The 26,293-nt window shown below is 43.7% G+C and overlaps 1 protein-coding gene across 1 annotated transcript in view; it reads right to left on the minus strand.

The window, feature by feature from the left end:
* The window catches only part of LOC119161376 (nose resistant to fluoxetine protein 6), an 87,112-nt gene extending 68,848 nt beyond the window's left edge, over positions 1 to 18,264 (minus strand). Inside the window, exon 1 of the mRNA XM_037413817.2 lies at positions 16,734 to 18,264. Coding sequence (XP_037269714.1) covers positions 16,734 to 18,177 — 1,444 coding nt within the window. The 5' untranslated portion in view covers positions 18,178 to 18,264. The remainder of the gene's footprint in view (positions 1 to 16,733) is intronic.
* Positions 18,265 to 26,293: the final 8,029 nt, after the last annotated feature.

The raw sequence follows: 26,293 nt of genomic DNA on the forward strand, positions 1-26,293 counted from the left end.
CATGGGCATTTTGTTTAAGCTCCTTGCTCTTCATTCTTGCATTTTCATAAGCTTTTATGCGCATACCTTCTTCTCCTTCAAGGAGAGCTACCAACTAGAACTGACGGTGGTTAACCTCCCTGTCTTATCAAGCATTCTTCCAATCATTGGGTCAATAAAGTTTATTTAACTCAACTGTCTCTGTTTACCAGTAAGGCTCACTTGAATATTTGATTTTACTGCCGCCCAGCTCACGGTACTGAAAATCTGCATTACTGAACCTCTTGGACTTGTATTGCTGACATGGCATTTTGCCTTTCCTGATTGATTTATATGTGGGGTTTAATCTCCCAAAACCACCATATGATTATGAGAGACGCCGTAGTGGAGGAATCCGGAAATTTTGACCACCTGGGGTTCTTTAATGTGCACCCAAATCTGAGTAAACGGGCCTACGGCATTTTCGCCTCCATTGAAAATGCAGTCGCCGCAGCCGGGATTTGATCCCGGCTGCGGGACCTTTATCACTATACCACTGCGGCAAGGCATTTTGCCTTGCCTTGCCGTTCGGGTCCTTATCTGAATGAGCGGAGTACGCGTCGGCTGCTATAAGGACTCTATCGTTTGTGCGTAGTGTAGCTATGAAGAACATTTTCGTGACTGCTGAATGAGTAATTCCAACATGAAAACCATGAGATGTATGTCATGAATGTCATGATTTACATGTCATAGTCTTGGTGCTCTTGCGATTATTTCGTTCACATGGCATATTGCAAAACTGGTATTGTATGAAATCACTGTATTGCGAACATAAGTGACTGGCCCTAACGTGGAAATCAAGACAGGGATGTCATAGAAGTCATGACTACACGCCATGCTCACGATGTGCTCGCGGTCGTTTGACTAGCTTCACATATACCAAATTGGGTATAACGTGGCGTGAATGGATAACGAAGGTACATGACACGCCCAAGCATGATAATCATGAAATGCGTGTCATTTAAAAGATGACTACATGCCATGCTCATGATGCGCTCACGGCCGTTCCGCTAGCTTCACATACACGAAATTTCGTATTACATTACGACAACGGATGACGAAGTTTTTTGGGACGTTAAACTCCACAAATCAATCAACGGATGACGAAGGTAAATCACACATCCAAACATAATAATCATATGCGTGTCATGTTAAACATGACTACATGCTACGCTCATAGTGCACTCACGGCTGTTCTGCTAGCTTCACATATGCCAAATTATGTAATACAAAACGTGAATAGATGACCAAGAGAAATGACACGTCCGAACATGATAATAATGATATGTGTGTCATGTAAAACATAACTACAAGATACGCTAAATGTGCGCTTGTGGCCGTTTCACTAGCTTCACGCATATCAAATTTGGTATGATGTGACGTGAATAGACGATGAGGCTAATGACACGTCCAAACATAATAAAAAAACGTGCGTGTCAAGTAAAACATCGTTCTGTGTTACGCTCAGCGCACTCGTGGCCGTTTCGCTCGCTTCACATATACGAAATTTGGTATTGGGTTACTTGATTGGACGACGAACACCAACCTAGGCGCAATCAGGATAATCATTACATGGAAGTCATTTCTTGCATAACATATCAACCTTCATCATTCGAGCTTGATATGTGAAGCTACTGTACTGTACTGTACTATTGATATACGATTCCTACTGTACATGGGATCTACCAATTTTTAATATTGCATTTCCTTTCCTTCTCAGTCAACGCGTGCATATCACATCAATTTAAATGCATGTTAGTAGCTGAACCGGTTGATTGTTCCTGGTTATATTATTATTTAAACATATAATCTGATGAATTGCACCCATACAGGAAAGAGGCCTGTTTCCGGTTTGAGTACAAGGTATCGGAGCCATATACCCAGTTTATTTTATTTGAAATTAGCACGGCCAACTGTCAGAGAAAAAAAAGAAATATGCAGGTACCCTCATTTATTATGAAGTGCATTTTCTATGGAGGCGAAAATGTTGTAGGCCAGTGTGCTCAGATTTGGGTGCACGTTAAAGAACCACAGCTGGTCGAAATTTCCGGAGCCCTCCACTACGGCGTCTCTCATAATCATATGGTTGTTTGGGGACGGTAAACCCCACATATCAAGCGAATCATCAGTCCTCATGCAGATCTTCGGCCAACAACTCCTCTTTATTTTTTACTGCTCTAAATATCGTAAGTACGTGAGCATATGAGCGAAACATGTATAATTTATCGGCTCTGATAGCACGTTTTCAGACGGTACGAATGACGGAGCAAAAATTACGCGAGGAGTGGCTTGTATTATAGACACAAACAACCACCACAGTGGTTATTGTGTTCTGCTGAGCTTTTGAGGAGTTGATTCTCGGCTGGTGCAATTGCAATTCTATGCGGTTGAAATTCAAAAACTCTTGTGTACAATTCAGATTACGTGCACGTTTAAAAAAATTGCTTTGTAGTCGTCGAATACGACGTGTCCCATTGAACCGGTGTTTCTTCGGCAGGTCAAACCCCGCGAATCAAACGACACAAATTCAAACAACATTGTGACCGAGAGTTATCCACAGGAATGGCTCAGCCGTTAATGACGTTTACACAGGTGAGCATGAAGATAGCCGTTCGGGTGGCATGAAAGTCTAGCTTGCAGGTGCAATCTTAATGGAACTAAATGGGGCTCTAAGAAAGCGTCACATTTTTCAGCAAGCAGGCGCAGCGTATGCAAGCTCATGTTTGACAATCACTATACCATAGTGGACGTTAGAGCTTTAAAACAACTTTTTACACAGCGCTGTGCGTGTGTTTCTTCTGTAAAAGTTCTGTCTTTTTTTTGCGCTGATAAATCTTTTCTAAACTAGTTTTTACGCCAGATTGTGCGGAGTTAGAGAAGAAACAGCCGCATAAGCCTGGAGGAAATGGCACGCTTGTGGGCGACCCGAATCGGATACACTGCAACGTATTTTAGGCATTGATTACTATTGGTGTGGCGGTTCAATAAACACCGACAAATGTATCCGCTTGCGGCTCTTCTCAGAAACATTATAGTTATACCCAAAAAAAGGGAATTGACAGCTTTAGCGTTTTCATACCAGCACCAGTGAACCTGTCTGCAGGTATGGCAGACGTAGATGTTGCTTTAGTATTTAAACGAAGGAAGTAATGCGGCTCGCATATTCGCTTCCTGTTCAAATACAGGCTTGCTTATTTAATTATTCTTGCTATTTTTGTTGTATCTGATGACGTGGTATTGTTAACACGTTCGTTGGCCAGGTATCTTTTCTATTCTGCTGCGTTGGCAATCCTTTTAGGTAGACGATGCAAAAATAATTCGGCTTCGTAAGCCTTGTGCTCCACTCCGGTAAGGTTTTTCAACAGGACAGTTTGGTTCTTAGATTCAACTTCTTTTATTAGGAAGATTGGGGTTGGGTGGAAAGATGACAGGGACAAGTATATGCAGTAGAGCGTATAGAAATATAATTTACGTTCTAAATGGATTAGGATACTTTGAAGGAACAGCAGTCGGTTAAAACTATTAGGCCATTCCACAGCACTGTCCGAAATCGACCAACCCATACACCTTTGCGACTCTTGAGAAATGAATAGGCGTGCTTTGACATGAGTTCATTGTGGACTAATTAGGTGAATACTCTTACATAAATATGCACATTTATATCCCTCCTTCTTTATGAGGTGCATAAGACATAAGTTTTATGCATACGTGTGTTCCTCCTCTCTAAGGAGGTCTATAAGACACTCGGAGGTTTTTGTTACATAAGAGACGAGAAAAGCACGTTGAGTATGAAAACATGGACCCTCCTTCGGACCTTGACGAATGCAACGCTGTTTGATCTCTGAAAGGCCAAGCCTTAATGCTGCGGTTAAAAGATAATACGTCCATGTAATTAGGTTATCAGCTGCTATTCTCCCGTAATCGATGGGGAAGAAAGCGCATTAAGAGTCACCCACGACGGCTTCTATATAGCTTATTGTCTAACTATGTGTACGTCACTGGTTCGCAAATGGTGCACCGTGCATGGTCGTGCCTCCAGCAGCGCGCACATATAGCCGTCTCACCAGAAGCTCTTTGGGAGTTGGTAAAACTTGCAAAGGCCGGAACGTGCGTCGATAAGCATCTTGACCATCATGCGCAGCCAAGGCATTAAAAATGTATGGATGTTTTTTTTTAATTCTCAGAAGCTGTAGAATTCGCGTAGCAACGAGTGCTGGAGATCAATATTGAGCAGTGTGTTTGCATGAAGTTATCGTGCAACCTAAAAGTTCGACGCGTTCGTTATTCGCTGCCAATAGAAACATGCGCACAAAAACGTCATGTCTCGCTTAAGGTTCTCGTCACTCAATGTGTTGTGAGGTGCACGACATGACTCTCGCTGGGGTGCCCGGCCGGGTGGCGGGCGTGCAGCTGAATGTGCACGAAACACCGCGCAGCCCCTCAAGCGACGGCGGCGTTCACTGATTCATGCGATTTACCACCGGCTCGCGGCGCGAGGCATTTCTTTGTTTTATTATTTTTATTCATTGCCACGTTTGTACGTGTGTACGTTTTCTTTATTCCTATGTATACCTCCGACGCCGTAGCGTGTACGTAAACTTTACCGCGGAGCGGCGGAGCTGCCTTGCCTTTTCGCCCATTAAATCGACGAGACGATAATCTGCCCTAGATCCAACGGTTGATTTCGCTTATCCCGCGAGGCCCTACTGCTGTTGTATAGTTTTCTCTCATTCAGTCTTGTGTATCTCTGCGCGCTATCCTCGCCTTGCGCTTTCTAATGACTGGCGAAGTCCCGCCGGCGCAGTTAGACAGGCGAGGCCATTTAATTGGTCATTGCGCAACAGCAGTTTCAGCACGACCGCGCGAGCCTTGAACTGCACTCGCCTCAATTCTTTCTTTGTTCTCGTTGATTTTTCTTGTTCTGCCCCAAACATTGACGTAAATTTCGGCCCTACCTTCAACGCACTGAAGCACGCTTTTATCATAACGGAAAAAAGCACGCTTTTATCATAACGGAAAACCCACGTTCACTCTCGACTGTCTACGAAAGCAGGTATATATCGCTCTAGGCTTACACTCCTAATGGCGGCTACCAACTGCAAGGGCGCATAGGTTTAATACCTGTCACCACAAGGTCGTGTACATGGGCTCCTACATACCGCGTAGAACGTTATCATAATACATTACCTCGTGTATTTAAAAGTAATACTGACCCATCGATTATTTAGGAACTTATTTATCATGTCAATCAAGAGACGTGTGGTCTGGAAATTGGATTCACTGGACAGGTTCGCAAACATACCCGCGAAAGCACACGCCTCACATTTTCGCGCGTTGCCGCGAGTGATGGCGTAAAGTTATACCACATAGTTTACCCAGATCAATCATTTCAAAGACCTCAAGCAGCGCTTTCGGATATGCAGAGGAAAAACAAATGCCGAATAGCCTGTTTTTCGAGTTATGTCACAATTTTGGTCTATAGCAGCGTTAAAGACGTCAATTTACATTTATTTATTTATTTATTTATTTATTTATTAATACTGCATCTCTATACAGGACTATAGCAGGAATGATATATTATACAATATTAGAAGCACAAAAAAACATTGAACAAAATAACACAAATTACAAAGCAAGAACACTCATAAGAAATCAATACTGAAGAGGAAGTTGACTATACGTCAGAAATATGTGCATCAATTGCAACAATAAAATCTTCCAGTGGCAAGCCGCGAATGCTACCAGGCAGTGAATTCCAAAACGCTGTCACACATGAAAAAAATAACTGCATTTAAAAGCCTTGGTACGCGCAAAAAAGTCATTACGTTTAAAGCAAGAAAACTGCGAGTACAACCTTCATCGGAAAATGTGATGCGGTGAACGTAGAAAAGGATGGAGGCGGAGGTAAATATTGCGTATAAAAAGTTCTAAGCTTGATTCTGGTATCGTGAGAGATGTGATGGAATGTTGAATGATCGAAGAGCTAATTAAGGTCGCTGAGAATTTGCGACTGTAGTTACCAAAAATGAAGCCGATAGATTTTCGTTGAATATTATCTAGTGAGCTTATTTCACAGTGTTTGTAGGGTAATCAGGTCACAGATGCATATTCAATATCGTAGCAAATCATTGATCTATATGAAAGAAGTTTGGTGTCATCAGGGGCGTTAGGTAGGGTGCGGCGCAAGTAACCTAATTTTTTAGAGCTCTTCCGCAAACGTAATCAATGTGGCAAGCCCACGAGAGGTGCTCGTGGGCTAGCCACATCATTTGAAAAAAAAAAATGTGCTAGACAACTGGATGTCACACTGATCATTATGCGAGTTTACCTTAAAATAACTTTGTGATCAGCATATATATGCAACACATATTTCGAAAGAGTAAGAATTCTTCATACACATAAAAAACTTTTCCTAGTAGTGAGGTTTCTGGAATGTCACCTTGTACAAATAAATAAATAAATAAGTGTAGGTTGTTTATGTTAGCGTAATATGACCTCTCAAACAGAGAGCTATACAAGAGACTGAAAACTAAAGTTTGTACACCAACCACAGCCAGTGAACCAAAACCAGCGAGTGCATGACTGCGAACATGGCTCCGCAGATGTCGTACTAAGGAGTGACGCGGTGATATTCGTAATGAAACTCGCGATACACTTGTGATGACCGAGCCACCAAAGGGAAAAAAAATCTGTCAAATCTAAATTGAAGACCCTTTCCCGCTATGCAACAATACATCCCCCACTGTAATGCCCTTGGGCGCTGTGCGTAATATGATAAATAAATAAATCGCGAAGAGCAAGCTTGAAAAAGCCGACATATAAACAGTTACTGTATACTGTTAATACTACTACTATTACTACTAATATAATATTAATATATTATTATTATTATTATTATTATTATTATTATTATTATTATTATTATTATTATTATTATTATTATTATTATTATTATTATTATTATTATTATTATTATTATTATTATTATTATAATTATTATTATTATTATTATTATTACAAAGACAACAATAATCTTAGTTTATATGGGCCGTAATCCAAAAGATTGTGAAAACCAATCAACCGGTCTTCCGACAAGTTTGTTATGACTCATTTTGTCGAGACCTGTTACATTTTTTGCTTTCGTGCTTCCTGTTTTACCATGTCACTAGTAATACTGTATAAACATAACTGTACCTAGATTTAGAAGAAACGAAACAGATAGCTGCCTAAATGAAACGTTCCACATGCCATTCTGATAAGTCCGTATGATTTCCATAAATAGTTTACACATTAAACGAGAATTTCACAAAAGTTCCGCTAAGTTTCAATAACGACTTTGCAGAGAGCTTATGAAACCTCTGGAACGAGTACAGAACAGTTCAAAAATGGGTGGTAAATGAGCAGCTTCAGAGAAGTAGGAAGGAATGTAATGTAGAAGGGGAGTACAAAAAATAAAGAACATATGCTACCCTCTTCAGTGAGTCCGGACATGACCCTCAGTGTATACAGTCTTCTCGCTAAAGAAACACGTTGACTCTTTTTTGGTTCAAACTACTCTCCGACAAGAGTATCATCACCTCTAAAGGGCGTTTTCTTGTCTCTCTTAAGAGACTTGTATGCATGGCGAGTGATAACTCATGGAGAAAGGAATCAAATGGCTCTTCTTTCTTTTAGAGTGTATTTCGTTCGCCGGAAACGGGAACCGCTAGATACGGAAGAAACAACACGTTTCTGTGCCACGTACAAATTCGTCTCAGGTTTATGCACCAGGTGATTACAGTATCAACTGAACTCGAGCAAGCGCATCCCCTTGCTTAATTAGAGTTGCTCTCGCATTTCATACTACACAGAATTAGGGGCTGATAAGACGTCTGAAAATAAAAAAAAAGAGCTGCAGTATGAGTGCTGGAATGCCTGACTTTCATGATGAAACTATTTTTTTTCGTTTTTACTGAAACAATGAGTGCTTAACAAGTTTACTCCAGATACCGACGGAGAGACGCTGAAGATATCAAAGAAACTCCTATATTTTTCCGCGAATATTTTAACAGCAATATGGACACGACCAGCTTAGATCGTATTGCAGATAACTTCAGTCACGTCTTTCCGAGGTGACTGTCATTTCATGGGCACATGCTATCGCTCACGATCCATGCTACGAAACGGCTGACTTGATCACGCACACTCTACTCTGAATTATCATTGCCAATGACACACCTTAGTCACACAGCCTACTAATCACGCGCCCTTCGCGTGGTTTCTGTACCGGTCACTTCAGGAGTTCATAAAGTTGGGGACACGTTAGAGCATATCACCGTTGACGGGAATTATACCTATTTGAGGGGCGTGTCGCAAGGCTATAGTTATGGGTGGTGCTTTCTTGCATTTTTTTTTTATTCTCCGTTAGGCTACTCAATGCCTATGGGAATTCGCAGGCTCGCAATTTCCTGGAATACACGATTAAATGGACAGGAAGCACTTCTAAGAGCAGGACCATTTTATTGCTTGAAAACTGGCAGGGTAAATAAAGAGAGAAACAGTGTATCGCAAAGAGACTTCCCTTCTCGAAAGTCCTTTAGTTATTGTTGCTTCAATTTAAATGCCGTTGTACAAGTATTGTATCTGCAGATGATATTGCATTTCTAATTGAGCGCGTGCTTTTGTGTGTGTGCGTGTGTATTTGCGTGTGCCTCTCTCTCTCTGTGCGCGCATGCGTCACGGCTGCGAGAGACAAAAGTGCGCATGCGCGAATCACAACGCACCACCTTCACGGATGCCCGTATACGCCCACGACAAGATGTCACGTAAGTAATTCATTGCTTGGTGCGTTATGCTCTCGCAATACGTCGAACACATTTACACGCAACTAAAGTGAATGATAGCTGCAGCCACGTCAGATGCATTCAGCAACGGCGAAACCGATAAAAAAACGCGTCTATTATAAAAAGACGATGTAGCCATGCGGGTGGAAGTACAAATAAACGGCACATTCTGGCGTCCTGACTTGTGGCGGGCATTGCCTTGTGTATTAAAAAAATCTGCATGTAAACAAACATCCCCGACAGGTACGGCGTGCAGTGCGAGAACGCGTGTATTTCTTTCCGTCAAGCCACTCAATAAACGCACAAGAGAAAAAAATTAAGTTTTGGCGGAAGTTTTTTTACGTGCTGCAACACAAGGTACGTTGAGCATTCTATGCCGTTCTATACCTTGCAGTTGCTGTTTTTATATCGGAAACTCAAAAATACCCGAGGCGAAGCTTGTTGCTGCAGGACATGGTCAGCCTGACTCACAACCCTGCTGAATAAAGCGCTGCGTTATATCCAAATAGTGCACGCAACTTGGCAGTTAAATACACATAAAAAAGCTGAACGTACGCGGCAAAGGTAAACGCTTGTAACGAGTGCACCGGAGAACGACTATAACAATGCAAACAGCTAACGACGCGGCTTCACTACTACGCTTGTGTTCTTTACCGTGGCCATCAAAATGAAGAGGTGCGCAGATCGCGGAGGCCACGTTATTACTGGAGCCAAGCGTAGTTCTGTCGTTGGTGGCGTTCAGAAGCATTCCAAAGCACATCTGGCAGCGTGCGCAACATATTGCGCACTGCATACGCCAATACTGCGCATGCCAAACTAAAGGTGTTTAACAGTGTTTTATTACTGCGTACGAGCATCCGTAGGTGGTGCGTGCATACGCCACGTTCCCCACAGAAAACGTGCACCTTACATTTCCTCACGCACTCAAAAGGCACATTTAGCTGAGCGCGCGCAACAATCCTAAGTACGGAGCACGGTGTATCGAAGTGAAACCGAATCGTAGGATCCATTGTTTTATGTTCTGTGCAATCTTGCAACTTGGCTGCTCGTTTATTCAAAATCTCATGAGAGTGACACGTAGCTCACGCTTCGTATATCATTACGCTTGCGTGCGTCGGTATTTTTGGAATCGATACCCTGGAATCGATACGTTACGTACTGTGAATGCGCCATTCTCTCTCGTAGCCATTCTCCGTACAACGGCTTATAACGTATGATTGATATGTGGGGTTCAACGTCTCAAAACCAACATATAATTATGAGAGACGCCGTATTGGAAGACTCCGGAAGTTTTGACCACCTGGGGCTCTTTAACGTGCACCCAAATGCGAGCTCATGAGCCAACACTATTTTGACTCCCCCCCCCCCCCCAAAAAAAAAAATGCAGCCGCCGAAGCTGAGATTCAATCCCACGACCGGCGGATCAGCAGCCGAGTACCTTAGGCACCAGACCACCGCGGCGGGATTGCTTACGTATGCCCAACTAAAAGTATCTTATGCGAAACGCTATGTTCTTACCTTGGCGACTCCGTTAAGCTTACTAATAATCTACTTTGTGTTATTTTCAGACGCCCCACCGTGGTGGTCTAGTGGCTAAGGTACTCGGCTGCTGACCCGCAGGTCGCGGGATTGAATCCCGGCTGCGGCGGCTGCATTTCTGATGGAGGCGGAAATATTGTAGGCCCGTGTGGTCAGATTTGGGTGTACGTTAAATAACCCCAGCTGGCTGAAATTTCCGGAGCCCTCCACTATGACGTCTCTAATAATCATATGGTGGTTTTGGGACGTTAAACCCCACAAATCAATCAAATCAATCATTTGTTATTTTCCGACATCTCAAACATTTTCAAGCCTACTTGTTGCAGATACCATAATTGTAGTCCTTGAGCTCACTTGCTATAAGTTGCGGCCAGACACCAAATACTTATTTACATAATTAGCAAAATTTATAAATGTGTTTGGTTGCCCACTTTAGAGTACATATTGCAACTTTGTGGGTGAAACCTACAGTGACTTTACAGGGTGAAGCCGATTTCGAGAGATCCAACCCCATGAGCGATGGGCAATCTAATCAGTTTTGTGATTTACTGTACAAAACGGTGCTCCGTTAAAAAACGAACTTGAACAACTGTTGATTTTATGGCACAATTATGATGATACATGGGCCGAATGCTGTGACACCCTCCCATTCTATCAGTAGTGAATATGCCTTAAAAACAAACTGATAGAATTTTAGTAATGTACAAAACGTAACGTAAACATCAAATATTAGTTCGAAGTACTGATTGTGATCGTTTGAGGTGCGAGCTTAAATGTTAAGTAGACGAATTCCCTCCCTAAAGTGATATTACGCTGATCAGGTCTGGTAAATCTCTTCGCAATGGAGTTAGCCTATTGCGGAAAAACCGGAATCATTGATCCTTTTTATTATTTTTTTCTCGCTGTTCCATCGTGCGCAAAAAATTGTTAATTGAAGCCTATTTTTGTAAGCTCTCATTAGATTGAAACTTCATGGACTATATGCGAGATCTTGTGTATACTCGTCTAAAAGCACAGTTTTGGGCGTATGCGGTTGGTCCAGGACTACGCTTACGTCTGCAGTTTTTTTTTTTGCGATCAATCGCGTACGACCTAACGGTCCTTCGTTTATACAAAACGTGTACAATAATATCGTGCCCTTATTCTCATTCAGGGCTTCAGCATTCCTATTTACTTGTACAGTGATGCGTTTGCCGAGTTATGTGGTTCGATTCCAGGTAAAGAACAGTTGCTGCTACTGTAGCGGAGTTACAAAAAGCGCGCAGGAAGACCCATTTCGGCAGTATTGTTCTAGCTATCCGCAAAACTTTTGCTGTCGGATTGTGAAAAAAGAAAGCTACCCTATAATTTGACAAGTCTCTGCAAGTGTGTCATCTATATACAGTGTTGTGCCATATTTCTGAATATGTACAATTTTTGTTCCATCTTGCGTAGTAGGCGCACACGTACCTGTATGCTCGAGAAACAGTTCAAAGGCGACGCGCGCTTTAATGTAATACAGCAAGACAAACAAGTTCAGTTTCCCTCTCAGCTTTTTAAAGTGCGCTGCTTTTACTGACAGCTGGCATGTACTCGAGTGGCATAATTTTGGATATCGCCAGATCTTCCTAAAGAAGCTTACATAAAAAAGATACGTTAAAATTCTCGTAAAATATTGCACAGGGAGTTAGAACATTATACATTAATATTAGTGAGGTGGATCACTAAGGATACGACACGTTTTACTGGTTGCTCCAAGCAACTTGCAATACCCTTCATCAGCGGTGAAGGCTCCCATTTTAATAAACAAGACTTGGCGCTTGATAGCTTACATTACGCCTGTATTACCAGCGTATATTACAATATATAAACATTACACTTGGACTCAGGCACTCACCCCGCTGTCTCTTGTGTCATTCTCTCATATACTTAACAGAGTGAGAGGCTGAAAAAGTACAACATCACAAGACACCATGGTGTACGCTTGGGAGTGGTAATACATCGCAAGCAGAAGCTGCAGGTGAGTGGACGGGACAAAGCTGTATTTGTAGCGAATGTTATATTTATATAGGTGAAAATCTGCGCCAACAAAGGCAGCGTGTAAAACGAGTGAATTTGCCGTTACGGCATTCATAGGCCAATCTGCCTACGAACGATGCACAGTTTTCAGTCGAATATTTTGGCGCTGAGCAGACTGTAGGTTGGCTTTTATTGCGTCTACTCCTAAAACAACCTCATTATTGTCTTAAAATGTGGAATGACTTTGCCATCAACTTTGAAACGCATCTATATTTAGACAAAGACATGGCACATCGATGAGGTAAGACAACACGTCAATATATCAGTGAGGTGGGCAATCTTAAATTATAGACCAAAATATCTACAATGCTTGATATGGCCTGCAGCGTGCAAGCTGTAATGTATGGCCATACCTGCATCAAAATTTCGCTCTGTTGGTTTCAAAGGCATGCACACAGTATATTCAAGCAGTAAACTTGAGATCAAAACTAAACGCTTTTGAAGTGCACCTTGCTATAATTAACGCACCTCATGTACACAGAGACTTTCCAACCACTCGAGACTCGTGTTACTACTTCACTTCTCGTAAGTTTTCTGAATACCCATGGTGTAGCCGGGAATACCTCTAGCAGGACACATGGTTTCCACCATTTTACTGCTATTTTACCTAGCTCTATACAGAGCGCTTATTTAATAGTGCCCCAGAGGATGTGCTACGAACGTTGTAGTGAGAAGGAAACGCTGCCTTACTGTCATTGTTACAGCGAGTGCGCCATGTATCCAAAGAATTTAAAAAGGAGCTGTATGTATAAACACGGAGGTTGGTCCCGCCATGTTGCGGCAGTAAAAGAAAATACCCGACAAGAGAAAAAGGGCTTCCGCGAGAATGTATATATAGCTTTGCCGGAAAGTCCTGTCGAATCACGTGCATGGAAGCTTCGCGCTCGCATTTCCAGATGGCTCTTTGTACTGACACATGTATGGGGACCCGAAAATCTGTGCCTGAAAGAAGTTAGTTTAACTGTGAATGTAACCACTATAAAAACGCCATTGAAGAGGTACGTCGTTATTACTAGACAGTGAGAGCAGTTAACTCAGTGTTATTACTCATCACAGAGTGAGGTACACTCAACCTTTGGTTGAACGCTGGCTTTTGCATCATTAGTCCTATTGTCTTCTTTACGGGGGTTACATCAATTTTTCGACCACCAATTTTTTTTAACTTTTGCGAGATTTCACATGACTAACGGACTCTACCATAGTTCAGTGCGTTCTATAACACTGTCTGTGTTGAGGCAACGTGCCAGAAGCATTGTCCCTTCAGCGACACGTCCTCCATTACTCTCGTAAAATCTTACACAGTGAAAGTGTCACCTAAAGTGACCGGCCGGAAATATCACTCGATCCCGTAGCATTCAACAGCGTTCACAGCGCGTTAGAGGCCTCATATAGACACCTCCAGAATCACGCGTTGGGGTGCTGACAAATAATAATCACGTTGAACGCCGACTAGTTACACAGGAATAACGCTGTTTACGCCATGAAGGCTTGATAGCCGTACGGAAAAAAAGGGGGGAGAGGGGTAAGGTTGGGGGTGCACAGTTTTTTTACGTGCGTCGGTCGTGATACACCGATCCTCTGAAAACGCCGAGCGAGCTCAGGAGGTCAGACACTGTTTCGACACGACGAAGCACTGCGTGCCAATAGGTGCACTGCGCTGCCGTGCAGTCCACACGGGCATTATTTGAAGTGATCGGCGAGACCCTGCACCGACGCACGGCTTGCCCTTCCGCTGGCACAGCTGGACAAGGACGCTGTACCTCCTGGCTGATGGCCAGTTACCGGCGACGCATGAATAAAACACGCGCCTCCCTGGCGGAATTCTCGCTCGTTTCCATCTCTCTATTGTTAATTTCTTTAGCGTCACCTTGCGTGGCATTGTACGGAAGCGTGCTCGGTACATGCTTTTGTTATATACGTCCCTTGATGCAACACACAATAACTTTGCGAGCAAATAAGTTATAGACCGATACAACAGCGTTTTTGCTTCAATGATGCAATGCCCAATGTAGCGATATATTATTAGACGACTCAACACTCTACAAAACAGTTCATATACCCTTAACACAGTTTATCTGCAAACTGCTAAATTATGAAAGCTAACTTGTGTTGTAGAGATCCACTCGTTTGACATGAATCGCTGATGTCAAAAGGTCTTGGAGTGTGAAGCGGGAGAGGGGGAAGTGAAGGATAGCCAATGCATCGCTCAAGACACAAGGAGTTACGCGGTAAAATACTGCTAAGGTGATTATAGCCCTAGTTTTGTGCTCGCCAATCAGCGGTGTTAGGCAACTCGGCCTCATGCTTGCTGCGATCCGCGGGCACACGGGCTGATCGTAACCCATAATCGCGTGCGCTCCTGCATACATCTGCATAACGATATTGCAGGATAACGGGCCGTGGTTGAGTTGTAGGTTCTACTGTTACGCTGTAGGGCGTGAATAAAAGTTTGTTCGTCCGTGCAAATCAACCACAACTGAATTGGAACATGAAGTTATGATAAAAAGAGTGATTAGAGTTGAAGGAGAGCATAGAGGTAAAATTTGCTTTGGATTGAATAATCACTTATGGCTGGTCTGTCGTTGGCCGGTCACTTGATCTACTAAGTCGCATGGCGTTCTTCTGAGCAGTGCGCCAGCGCGTATTTGTCGATGCAAGACAACATTGAAATAAAGAGGTAGCGGGGTGGGGCAGAGTGAAGGCTGGGGTATATAGAGCAATAGTTTACTTTTATTTAAATGAATATTGCTGAAACACTGGTAGTCACGTATGTGAAGTACTGAAATACTTCACATAAGAATTGTTATAGCGTTGAAAATAACGAAAAAAAAATTACAATGCTTGTGCGAAAACGGTAGCCCGTCACAAAGTCAACTATGATTCGTTAGCCAGTTTCATGATGTTAAACAACCTTAACAATCTCCAAGCAGTACGCTATCGTTGCCCGTCTTCAGTGTTAAAGCATTGGATAGGAATTACCCAGAAAAATCCTAGTTTTAAATGCTTAGCGTTCAAGTTATTGTATTAGTAAAAGCGGGAAAACCATCGTGGACATTTCTGGAGTATTAGTTAGTTATCTAAACGATGCGTATTAAATTTAGTTAAAACATTTGATTCAACTAAACACTATTTTTCACCCTAAAGAGCACTTTGCTTTGGCTGGCCGCTTTTCCAATTAAGTATAGTGTTCGTTAAGTACTTCACATTACAACATCGTCTGCTTTTACACTCAAACGTACGAATCGCTAGGCCACTATATACGGGCGCATAGCTGCAAGATTTGGATATGTGTATTCTCCGAAATAGCTTAAAAGCTATGGCATCACATCGTTAAGCATAAGGTAACGAAATAATGCTTGCCTCAGCTGCGGCGTTTTACTGCGAGTGAAATGCAAAAGGACGTGTATGCATGTCGTGCATGATAACGAACGGAAGAATGCAAAGGGGCCAAAAGCAACTTGCAGACCTCCATTAAGCATACCTCGTAATCATTTGATGGTTTTGACACGCACTATACTTCATAATTTCATAGTTATATCTGTATATGTGGCATAATCAAGTCAAAATACAACAGAATGCGTTCCTAACGGCAAATCACCGAAACATCATGGTGGGTTCACAGTGAACCGGTCCGAAAGGGTTCAGGCTTGAGGAAAGAGAGTGCCACGCACTAACCATAATCATGGGCACGCTTGTACGAGCAAAGTGATTGCATAATTTATTCTTGTACAGTATATACTAAGCTTGCAATAAAACGCTCAGAAGCGAAGGGCTGCTAAGGCCAGTGATCTCATCAATCAGCCTTTCTCCTCTTGCAGCATTTTACGGCACGAACTTAGTCACGGATAACGTAAAGAATACCTTAGCGGCTCGTCTACTCGTCAGTATACGACGGCGAAGGGAGGTATTGCCATTTAGCTGGGTCAGCTCAGCAGGGCACTACCTCCACTTCCTTCACACCTGGCATCAAAATCACGTCACTGGAATATTGAGATCTAAGGTCTGTGTTAGCGGCTTTTTTTTTTTCAAACCAAACAGAAAACTGGTACTTTTATAGGAACACGATGGTTATCGACTCTCACCTATAGATCATAAACCATTGCTAAAATTCTGAAATACGTGCACCAGACAGAAGCTGGCCGGCCGTGTTTGTAACAACTTTCACAGTTACGACGCTCTCTCTTCGAAAGCGAAAGATGAGAGCAAGAAAAAAAAACAACACGCTCATAGAGGGTTATTAGTCACACCCCACTTCAAACGACAAAGGCTGGAAAAATAAAGGAAAGTGGTACTTACACCTGAGCGCCCAAGCTTCTTGCCGACGAAATCCCTGGTACACTTTCCACAAATGGTTTACGCAGTCAGCAGAAACGTTGGTGTCAGAGAGAAACCGCGTTGTTAAAGGCAGGATCTGTGTCATGAACTGGTTAATAACAGCGTTCAAATCGGGCTCGTAATCCCTGACCGTGGTGATCTCTGACGCACTCTGAGTAGTCGTACCTCCAGCGTCATCCAAATCTTCCATTTCTCTCGCTCCACTTCCAGTCGAGCCTTCCATTCCGGTTACTGCGGATGTCGTTTCACTTGAGGTCGAGGAATCAGACTCGGTGGTGCTATCGGTATTCGTCGACGCTTCGTCAGACAAAGCTGTAGAAGAATCTGTCGTTGATGTTTCTGTACTCGCCGTTTCTGCTGTCGTGCTTTCTGTAGTAGTGGACTCCGTCGTTTCCGTAGTCATTAATTCGGTAGTGGTGGACTCCGTAGTAGTTGATTCTGTGGTAGTGGATTCGGTGGTTGAAGACTGCGTCGTGGTGGTAGAAGAAGTAGACTCGACGGCCCTCACGGAGAGTGAGGAGGCTGCTCCCTCGTAAGTTGCGATTTGGTTGTCTCCACTGAATTCTGCTTCCACATCTGACTTCACTGTGACATCCGAACCATCTCTGACCGCTGTGGTTACGTCGGGGTTCTCAGTAGTACCACTCACTGAAGAAGTAGGTTCCACTAGTAATGTCGTACTTTGGACGGCGCTTGTAGTCGCATCGGTTTTCAGCGTTGTGCCGCCCTCTGTAGAAGTGGCTGGCACAGCGATTGCCTCGGAAGATACTGTTGTAATCATGGTCGACGGACTTGTGGCTAAAGTAGTAGTCGTCGTCGCTGTTGCCGTCACAGAAGACGCGACGTGGCTCATGGCAGACGGCTCAGTGGCCGGCACTGTGCTAACTTCTGTGACATTAGCAGCAGCCAGCAGCGTTTGCTCCCCGCTGCTTTTGGTCACAGTGTTTTTCTCTGCCGTGGGAGTGGAACCCACTGCCTTGGCAGTGGTCGGCGTGGAACTGGTCGTCGACTCGCTCGGTTGCGTCGTGTCATCGAATTCGTCCGTGGAATCGTAGTCGTCATCTTCGTCATCTTCATCGTCACTTTCATCGGCAGGCGTTGCAGACAATTCGGTCCGTGCCTTCAAGTCTGTGCTTGGCAGCTCGTCGGCAGCGTCATCGTAATCCTCTAGCTCGACGCCGCTGGTGACAGGCCTGTCCTGGACGTCGTTCTTGCCGTCATCGTCCACTGGGGCTGCCCGCAGCTTTGCGGCGGTCGAAGCCGGCAAGGCCGTGGTGATCTTGGTGCTTTCAAACTTGGCGGGCTGCTTGGTGGCCGCGGCCGCCTCGGCCGCCTGTGGGCCCCGAGCGGCGATGCAGAGGAGAGCGACGACGAGCAGCAGCATCGCGGCCGACGGCCATCCCATGACGGAAGAGCGTGCACTACGCGGCGGAGCCTGCTCAGCGTTTGCAATTGACGCCGGTCTGCATCGGTTTTCGTGGCGCGACGCTGGTAGGCAGCCCAGGCAAGGCTGGCCGCCGTTACCCCCGCGGGGAGAGTCGGCCTAAATTCCGTAAGGCCGCTTTCTCCCTCCCTCCTCCTTTCGCCTTCTTGCTGCTTGATTTCGCACCGGATGACTGAGATGCCCGGTCGCGATTAAGAAAAAAGAGGGAATGACTTTCTCTCGTCGCCATGGAGGGACACTCTTCTTTAAGGGAGCGAGGAGGGGACTCCGCTGTGTATGTCGTTGAACGCGTCGAGTCAAAGAGCTGCTGCTGTTCGTCTCACAAGGGCATGACGGGGCGATTTGAGACGCGGGTCAACGCGCTGCCTCACGAGCCGCCACGCTTCCGAGAATGCCGGGAGTGACATGCTGTATTTTTTTGCTCCCACCTCAAGGAGCTTCGGTTCGCCCGGTGTTTCAGCGGGAAAGCGCCCGTTTCGCGGTCGCGAGGCTCACGCGCCTGCCACAGGCTCTCGTGACAGTGTGTCGGCAGCGAGTGCGGCACGTGTTAATTCGTGACCCGGGCTTCTGCTCCTCTCGGCGCGCCGCCAGTCTCGAGCCATGTTTCACTTGCCCAGAAAGAATCTCAGACCCGCCTCTCTTTTTCTCACAGTGCCATTCGTTATACATTTTTCTTAAATTCTCCTTTGCACTCTCCGGCCTCTGCATCACGGCGCCTCCTTCTTCTTGTTGCAAGAAGTAGGCGGCACAGTTTCGAAAATGTCGAGCAGTCTGCTGGCGCGTGGGCAAGACTTGTGTCAACAGCCGGTGAGCGCATACACCCCAGAACTCTGCGGCTGGTTCGAATCAAAACCAACGACAATGAGAAAACAAAAGACGGCAGAGAGCACCATCAACACGCGACGCCGGCGTCTCGATGTTCCCCACCTCGAGAGACGAAATGGGCAGTAGCCACGCTTGCTTCGGAGGAAGGTCTGATTAGTAGATCGGCTTGAACAGTACGGTTTTTCCGAACTGTAGTATTGGCTCCTGCATACGACGCGTAAAAAAGCAAACGTTTGTTAGCTGAGAAATAATTTGTTCTTAATTCCTCACCATTTCTTTTGGAGGACCGATAATAGTGATATCATTCAAGACCCTGGAGCTCAATTTTATATCGCGCTTACAAGACACTGTCCGTAAGCATGAAAAGTAATAACAAAAAAAGAACATACAGCCTGTTGCATCTCACGCACCGGGAAGTGAACCTGCGTATTCGAAATGCTGTACGAGAAAGGGATAGAGACAAAACATTTTCGCAAATTATAGTCCTGATCCAATAAAGCGAAAATGCAGCCATTCTGAGGTCACAAGCTGAGCAAGACAAAAGCATCTTCCCAATAGTCCGTTGTTGTTTTTTTAGTTTAACTGGATGACCTTTACAGTGGCTCACAGACTCAGGCCTACGGACTCTGAACAAATACTGCTTCTATGTCGCTCCATATACCTTGTACACCGGTGGTGGTGGCACTGACGTTGATTGACTCAATCATATGGAAATAGCGGCTGCTTGCGGATCTTCGCGAAAGGCTAAGCACTGACCCGCCATATATAACCCACCTGCACCCTTCTTCAGTTCAGCTGATCGAATCTGTCAGCACATTTCGTGAGCCATCTTATTTGCTATAATAATGCAGCAACGTTTATAAAGCATGGCCCTACCTCGTGCTGAAACATTGTTAGCCAGAGGTTGGGCGCAAGACATAACCATCATACACATGTTTCAACTGATTATATGGCATCGAATTACTCCACCTCTTACTTTGCGCTATATATACCTAATTGTCTAGAAAAAATTGTGAATGGGAGTCTTTTTATTTGAAGAGCACTGTAGAGGACTAGGCTTTCGTAAGCTTTGATCGTATGCTCTCGTCGTCACTTGATGTAACGCAGCCAAGCCCTATATAGCATCTTTATAGAGGGCGCTCACGTCAAAGAGACGCCTTCTTCCTCTTGGTCTTTGAGAGCCTTGATGATGATGTTAAAACTGGTGAAACCCACATAGCATAGCCATCTGTAACATATTGAGCGCACTCGCACTAATATGCTGCCAGAAATAAATATTAAAAATGAAAAAAAGAAGAGGAAGAAAGCGAGAAATAGAGAGAAAGCAGCAGAAAAATAGGAAGGGAAAAAAGGAAAAAATGAACTGGAATATACAAAAAGAAAGTGGCAAAGAAACAAAAAAGAAAGAAAGAGAAAAATAAAGAGAAAAGAAGAACGCTTACCAGGCTCCACAATTCTTTCGGGCTTGGTTACCATAGCTAATGCGAAACTGCCTGAATTTTTTTTATTTACTTCTGATTAAAAGTGTAACATCTGACATGGTTTTGTGTGTGTTTTTTTTGCGAAAACAGCAGCTCATCGTTGATTGATTGCTATGTGGGGTTTAACGTCCCAAAACCACCATATGATTATGAGAGACGCCGTAGTGGAGGGCTCCGGAAATTTCAACCACCTGGGGTTCTTTAACGTGCACCCAAATCTGAGTACACGGGCCTACAACATTTCCGCCTCCATCGGAAATGCAGCCGCCGCAGCCGGGATTCGAACCCGCGCCCTGCGGGTCAGCAGCCGAGTACCTTAGCCACTAGACCACCGCGGCGGTGCAGCAGCTCACCGTTGAGGGACTCGTAAAAGGGTGAGCAGGTCGTCCCGCATCGTTATTTTGCGGTGTGATGCCACCGGTGTGATGCCGTAAGAAGCTACGCAGCAAAGATGAGAGTGGGCACATAAAGCGAAGATGGGCACCTTCATTGTAGTCGATATTTTATTGGCGTTTCTATGAGGCGATGTGGTTCCTAAATATCAGGCATCCCTGAATGCTTCCATGACTTTTTTATTCCTGACAAAAATTTCGCATAACCCAACAAAGCTTATTTAAGTTTGAAGACACCTTAAGTGCAAAAAAACTAGGTTAATTTAATCTGGCGGATTGGGTTCCGTGGATTCTAGATATGCTGCTAGTTTGGTCAGTGGTGACACTCCCTGCTGTATACAACAAGAAAATCAAGTAAGACATCACAAGTGCTGGCGATACGACGACACACCGTGAATTTTTCAAGACTATGAATGTTGGCTTGAATTATTTTATATTTAGTTCGAAATCCTTCCCTTAGGCGTAGCAGGTGGTGGTGTCAATAATACACATACAAATTTGCTTCTTGTATAAAGTGCATTAACGGTCGGTAAGGTCCACGGGATCAGCGGTAGAGGGCAGGTTGTCGCTCATGCCTGAGGCCCTTTGCACGGAGATGGTGAAGATGGCTTAGTTGCAGGCTTGTGCAAGTCTACAAGTGTGTGGCAATCACATCGCAGATCGGGGTGTCGCAAAATGCCCACGATGTACCATACGGACATTAAATACACCGTGGGAGCGAATATTTTGGGGGCAAGATGAACTCGAAACATGGTGCGTGCTCTTCACTTTCTTCTCTGCAAATAACACCAAGACCACTTAGTGACTTAAATTATGTGGCAGGGTGGATGTGAGGGGGGGGGGGGTACGCTTTTTGGAATAAACAAAATTTGCGACCTAAGCGTTGGCTTATAACTATTAGTGGTGAAGGTACGGAGTCGAAGAAGTATATATATACATATATATATATATATATATATATATATATATATATATATATATATATATATATATATATATATATATATATATATATATATATATATATAACGCCTCATGGTCTGAATGATATCAAATAATGTTTCGGGAATAGCAGCTGGTGCCTAACTTATCTCGGGGGTATGGGGTTTCACTGAAAATGAAGAGCAAGAAACTGGTTAAGCGATGAAGGCGTGCAGCAGGGCTGAGCAGTATTCAAGATACATGTGTCTGCGATACTATTCAAGATACTCTTTGGGTATCTTGTATCTGTATCTCGATACGCCTCGCAAGACAAGTATCTGTATCAGTATTTTCATTACATTTGATAATGTATCGTGTATCCCCAGATACAAGATATTTCTGTCGCAACTATATACCATGTGAAACACTAATCGCTGACCGAGTCAACTCCACTTCTCAGGCTGGTACTGGTGCCACTAAGCCACGTCAATAAAAATAAAGGCAGGGATATCATTTTATCTTTTCGTCGGACTCCACCAGTCAGGGAAGGCGATGAGGTGTGATTTCCTTTCGGTGAAGCAGAGCAGTACAACAGAGCTCGCGCTGTCTCGACGGAAACTACGCTGGCGTGATTGCCACGTGCCTTTTTTTTTTCGAGATTTCTTACCTTTTTAGTTGTGTCAAAGCCATGACACTTACCCTTAGCCACTTGAAAGCACCATGTACCACAATGTGTGTGGCGATGACCGCAAAAATTCTGATGCCGCTTTCCATCGTGGAACAATGATATATAGCACAGCCAGTACTGATGCTGCTTTGAATACAACAATCGATTACCTATCAGACGATATCTTGGCATGCCATGCCACTTTCTTAGTGCTGTTTCTATCCACAGATCTTTCAAAATGATTACAATATTATTAGCACAAGTGATTTATCGATTGATATGGTGAGTTTAACGTTTCAAGATCACCATATGACTATGAGAGATGCCGTAGTGGTGGGCTCCGGGAATTTCAATCACCTGGGGTTCTTTAACATGCACCCGAATCTGCGCACACGGGCCTACATCATTTTCGCCTTTATTGAAATTGCACAAGTGCTTCCTCAGTTGTCCTTTTCTTGCATACCATACATACTCTATAGCGCTCTGAACTGTTTTTTTTTTGTTCTTGTAAATGCAGTATGCCTTTTGTAAAATGCATCCAAAATAAGCTGTCTGTGTTAGCCCTACCCTTAATGGTCTTTTATTCTTGCCACAACATGCACATTTATATACACTTTAGTCTACTATTTTGTCAAGGGGATTTGGAAACAAGTGTGGGCGTACGTGAACTATAGAGCACCAAACACTCCGCTTACTGTTTGGTAAAACGTTCAAATGGGGTTCGCGTCATATAATAGTTAGGGGCCATCTTAGAGCTCTTAGAAAGGGGATTCCAGAAACATCGTTATGTCAAAGGGTCTGTTCTTATGAACGTCCTAGAGAGCCATTTCAGACAAATTTTCATAGGCACTGGCTTTTTATTTAAGTTACCTGAACAGATAACTTGATACTTTATGTTTAGTTGCCATAGCTATTAGGAGTGTCATCTGTATAATACATCTCAACCTATTGACCCCGAATGCTTGAAACAGAACGGCTTTTCTATATTATATATATTTGTTTTCATTTGTTAGTCATTTCTGTTTTTTTCTAATACTAATTGCCAGCTGGTCGTATCTACAGGCGGCAATAGCTGAACAGTGGCGTTGTCCCCCGACAATTTGTGAAAGTATGCTGCCCAGCACTCTTAATTTTCTTTAATTTGGCGTTATCGGGTATCAGTTGGATCAAAAATATAGCCGCTCGGTGCAAGCCGCCCACAATGTTTCGTAAATTTTGAGATTCTCAGATTGTGTGGCTATGATTACGCGAAAATCCTGCTGCGGTGACTGCATGTCGATGGAAGTCAAATGCCAGAGGCGCATGTACTTGGATTTCTTTGCACGTTAAAGAAATACCACATGCATGGTCAAAATGTCCTGGGCCCTGCACTTCTGCGTTCCTCGAAATCGTATGGTAGCTTGACGACATAAAAAATCCACAATTATTGTTGCGATTGTGCACAGTACGCATGCTCTTGTTCATTCGCAAACTTGCGCATGCACCAGCCATAACGGTGGAGAGCACGATCACTGCAGTATAAATAGAAGACGCGTTTTCCCGATGTTCAGATTACCGAAAGCCGACGACACTCATTGCCGCTGAGTACGACAAACTTTGCTTGTACATTGAATTACTTAGCGTTTTGGGCACAAGTTAGCTCATGAGGAGGTTTCATTTCAACCAAAGCGGCTGCCTCTTTTTTCATAGTCACCACAACGTGACAATACAATATGTCTCAGGCGTTTCTGTGGTGCCTACAGAGCTGTGCTGTTAATCAGCTAAAACAAGCCCTGACACCTTCTTCGGAAATAAACTAATTTACTTTGAAACAAAGCTTTTCAGATATTATTAAACGTTTCAAAAAATGAAATTGCGTTGATTTCAGAAATTTTCAAGACGTCATTTTTGTGCGTACGCATTCGCTACTAGGTTGTGAAGGCCTATAACAAGAAATTTCCAAACGTATCGAGGTATCTCAAAATACAATTAGCAACTATTGTATCGGATACAATTTTGGCGGCGGTATCTTGTATCTGTATCTCCAATACTTTTCGCCTGAGTGTCATGTATCGTATTGCGATACAATTTCAAAGTATGTTTGCCCCGGCCTGGCATGCAGTGACTACAGAATTTATTTGCATGAGATTAATTTATTGAGTAGGTTGGAGGAGAGACCTCATGGTAGTCAAAATACACCACACAAGAAGTGGCTATCACTTGTCTGTGGCAACCCGCCACGGTGTTGTAGTGATTACGGTGATTTACTGCTCAACTGAAGGTAACGGGGTCGAATCCCAGCCATGGTGGTCGTATTTCAATGGAGGCAATATGCTTAAAGCCCGTATGCTTACATTCAGGCACACGTTAAAGAATCCCAGGTGACCGAAATTTCTGGAGCCCTTCTCTACGGTGTCTCTCATAATTATATCGTCGTTTGGGACGCAAAACTCTAACAGGCATTATCAGTTATTAGTTGCCTGCGCACAGTAATAACATAAGAGGATCGTGACACGCAACTGTAAAAGCCTAAAGGTCAGTTGCCATGGATTGCGTGGAGTGCATAAGTAATAACACAATAAAAATCACTTGCTGGGTACAAAAAGCACAATATAAAGTACATCTCAGTGCTACTAGCACTGTGTTCGAAAGAACGTCCTCATCACCTAGGCACTTTGAAAATACTGTAGAGCGAATATCCTTTTTAGGCGCGAATTATGATGCACTGTCTACGATTCTGTAAAATTTGCAAAACATAGTTCCAAGGAATTCAAGATTGCATTCCAAGGAAGAAAACGAAGTAATGTATTGTTTTGTGTGAGTTTCCCCATTTCATTGTAATTTGCCTGTAATTAAATATTTCATAATTCTGCAGTCAGTCATGTTTAATTTTGACATGAATAAAATAAACCATGTGCACGACTTATTTCCTGGTTCTATTCATCTCCAGAAAAGAAACGTGTAGGCTAATATTGTTGTCCTTGATTACGAAACGCGGCACTTTGAACAACCCGTCGAACATAGTAATGTCTTCGCCAAGGTGACTGGGCCCAGTCACTTGGTTAAGTCACGTCATTTCGACTATGCGGAGGCTTCAGTTCATCTAATGAACAATGTGCCTTGCTCTCTTTTGACCAGAAGTGGAAGCAACTATAGCATAAAAATATTCGGTATACAGAAGAACTCCCGCTACTTAAGGGAATACTTTAGGCTGTGGAAATGCAGCAGCTTCTTACTTCAGAAATTTACCATGACCTTGTCGACAAAGCATACATAAACATACTGGAAGAAATCTACAGGGCGTCAACTGCTACCATAGTGTTTCATAAAGAAAGCAACAGAATACCAATAAAGAAGGGTGTAAGGCAGGGGGATATAATCTCCCCAGTGCTATTTACCGCGCACTTACAGGAGGTTTTCAGATGCCTATAATGGGAACAGTTAGGCATAAGAGTTAATGGAGAGTACTTTAGTAACCTGCGCTTCGCCGATGACATTGCATCGCTGAGTAACTCAGGGGACAAATTGCAACTCATGATTACGGAGTTAGAGTTAGTCAAGGATCGCAGAAAAGTTGGTCTTAAAGTTATCTACAGAAAACAAAAGTAATACACAACACCTCGGGAGAGAACAGCGCTTCGAGATAGGTAATAGTGCACTTGAAGTTGTAAAAGACCTCGTCTACTTAGAACATGTAATAACCGCAGAGCCGAACAACAAGATTGAAGTTATTAGAAGAATGAGAATGGGGGGGGGGAGCACATTCGGCAAGCACTTTCAAATCATGACTGGTAGATTGCCACTATCTCTCA

The sequence above is a fragment of the Rhipicephalus microplus genome, unplaced genomic scaffold (genome assembly GCF_043290135.1).
Source record: "Rhipicephalus microplus isolate Deutch F79 unplaced genomic scaffold, USDA_Rmic scaffold_65, whole genome shotgun sequence".
Classification (NCBI taxonomy): domain Eukaryota; kingdom Metazoa; phylum Arthropoda; class Arachnida; order Ixodida; family Ixodidae; genus Rhipicephalus; species Rhipicephalus microplus.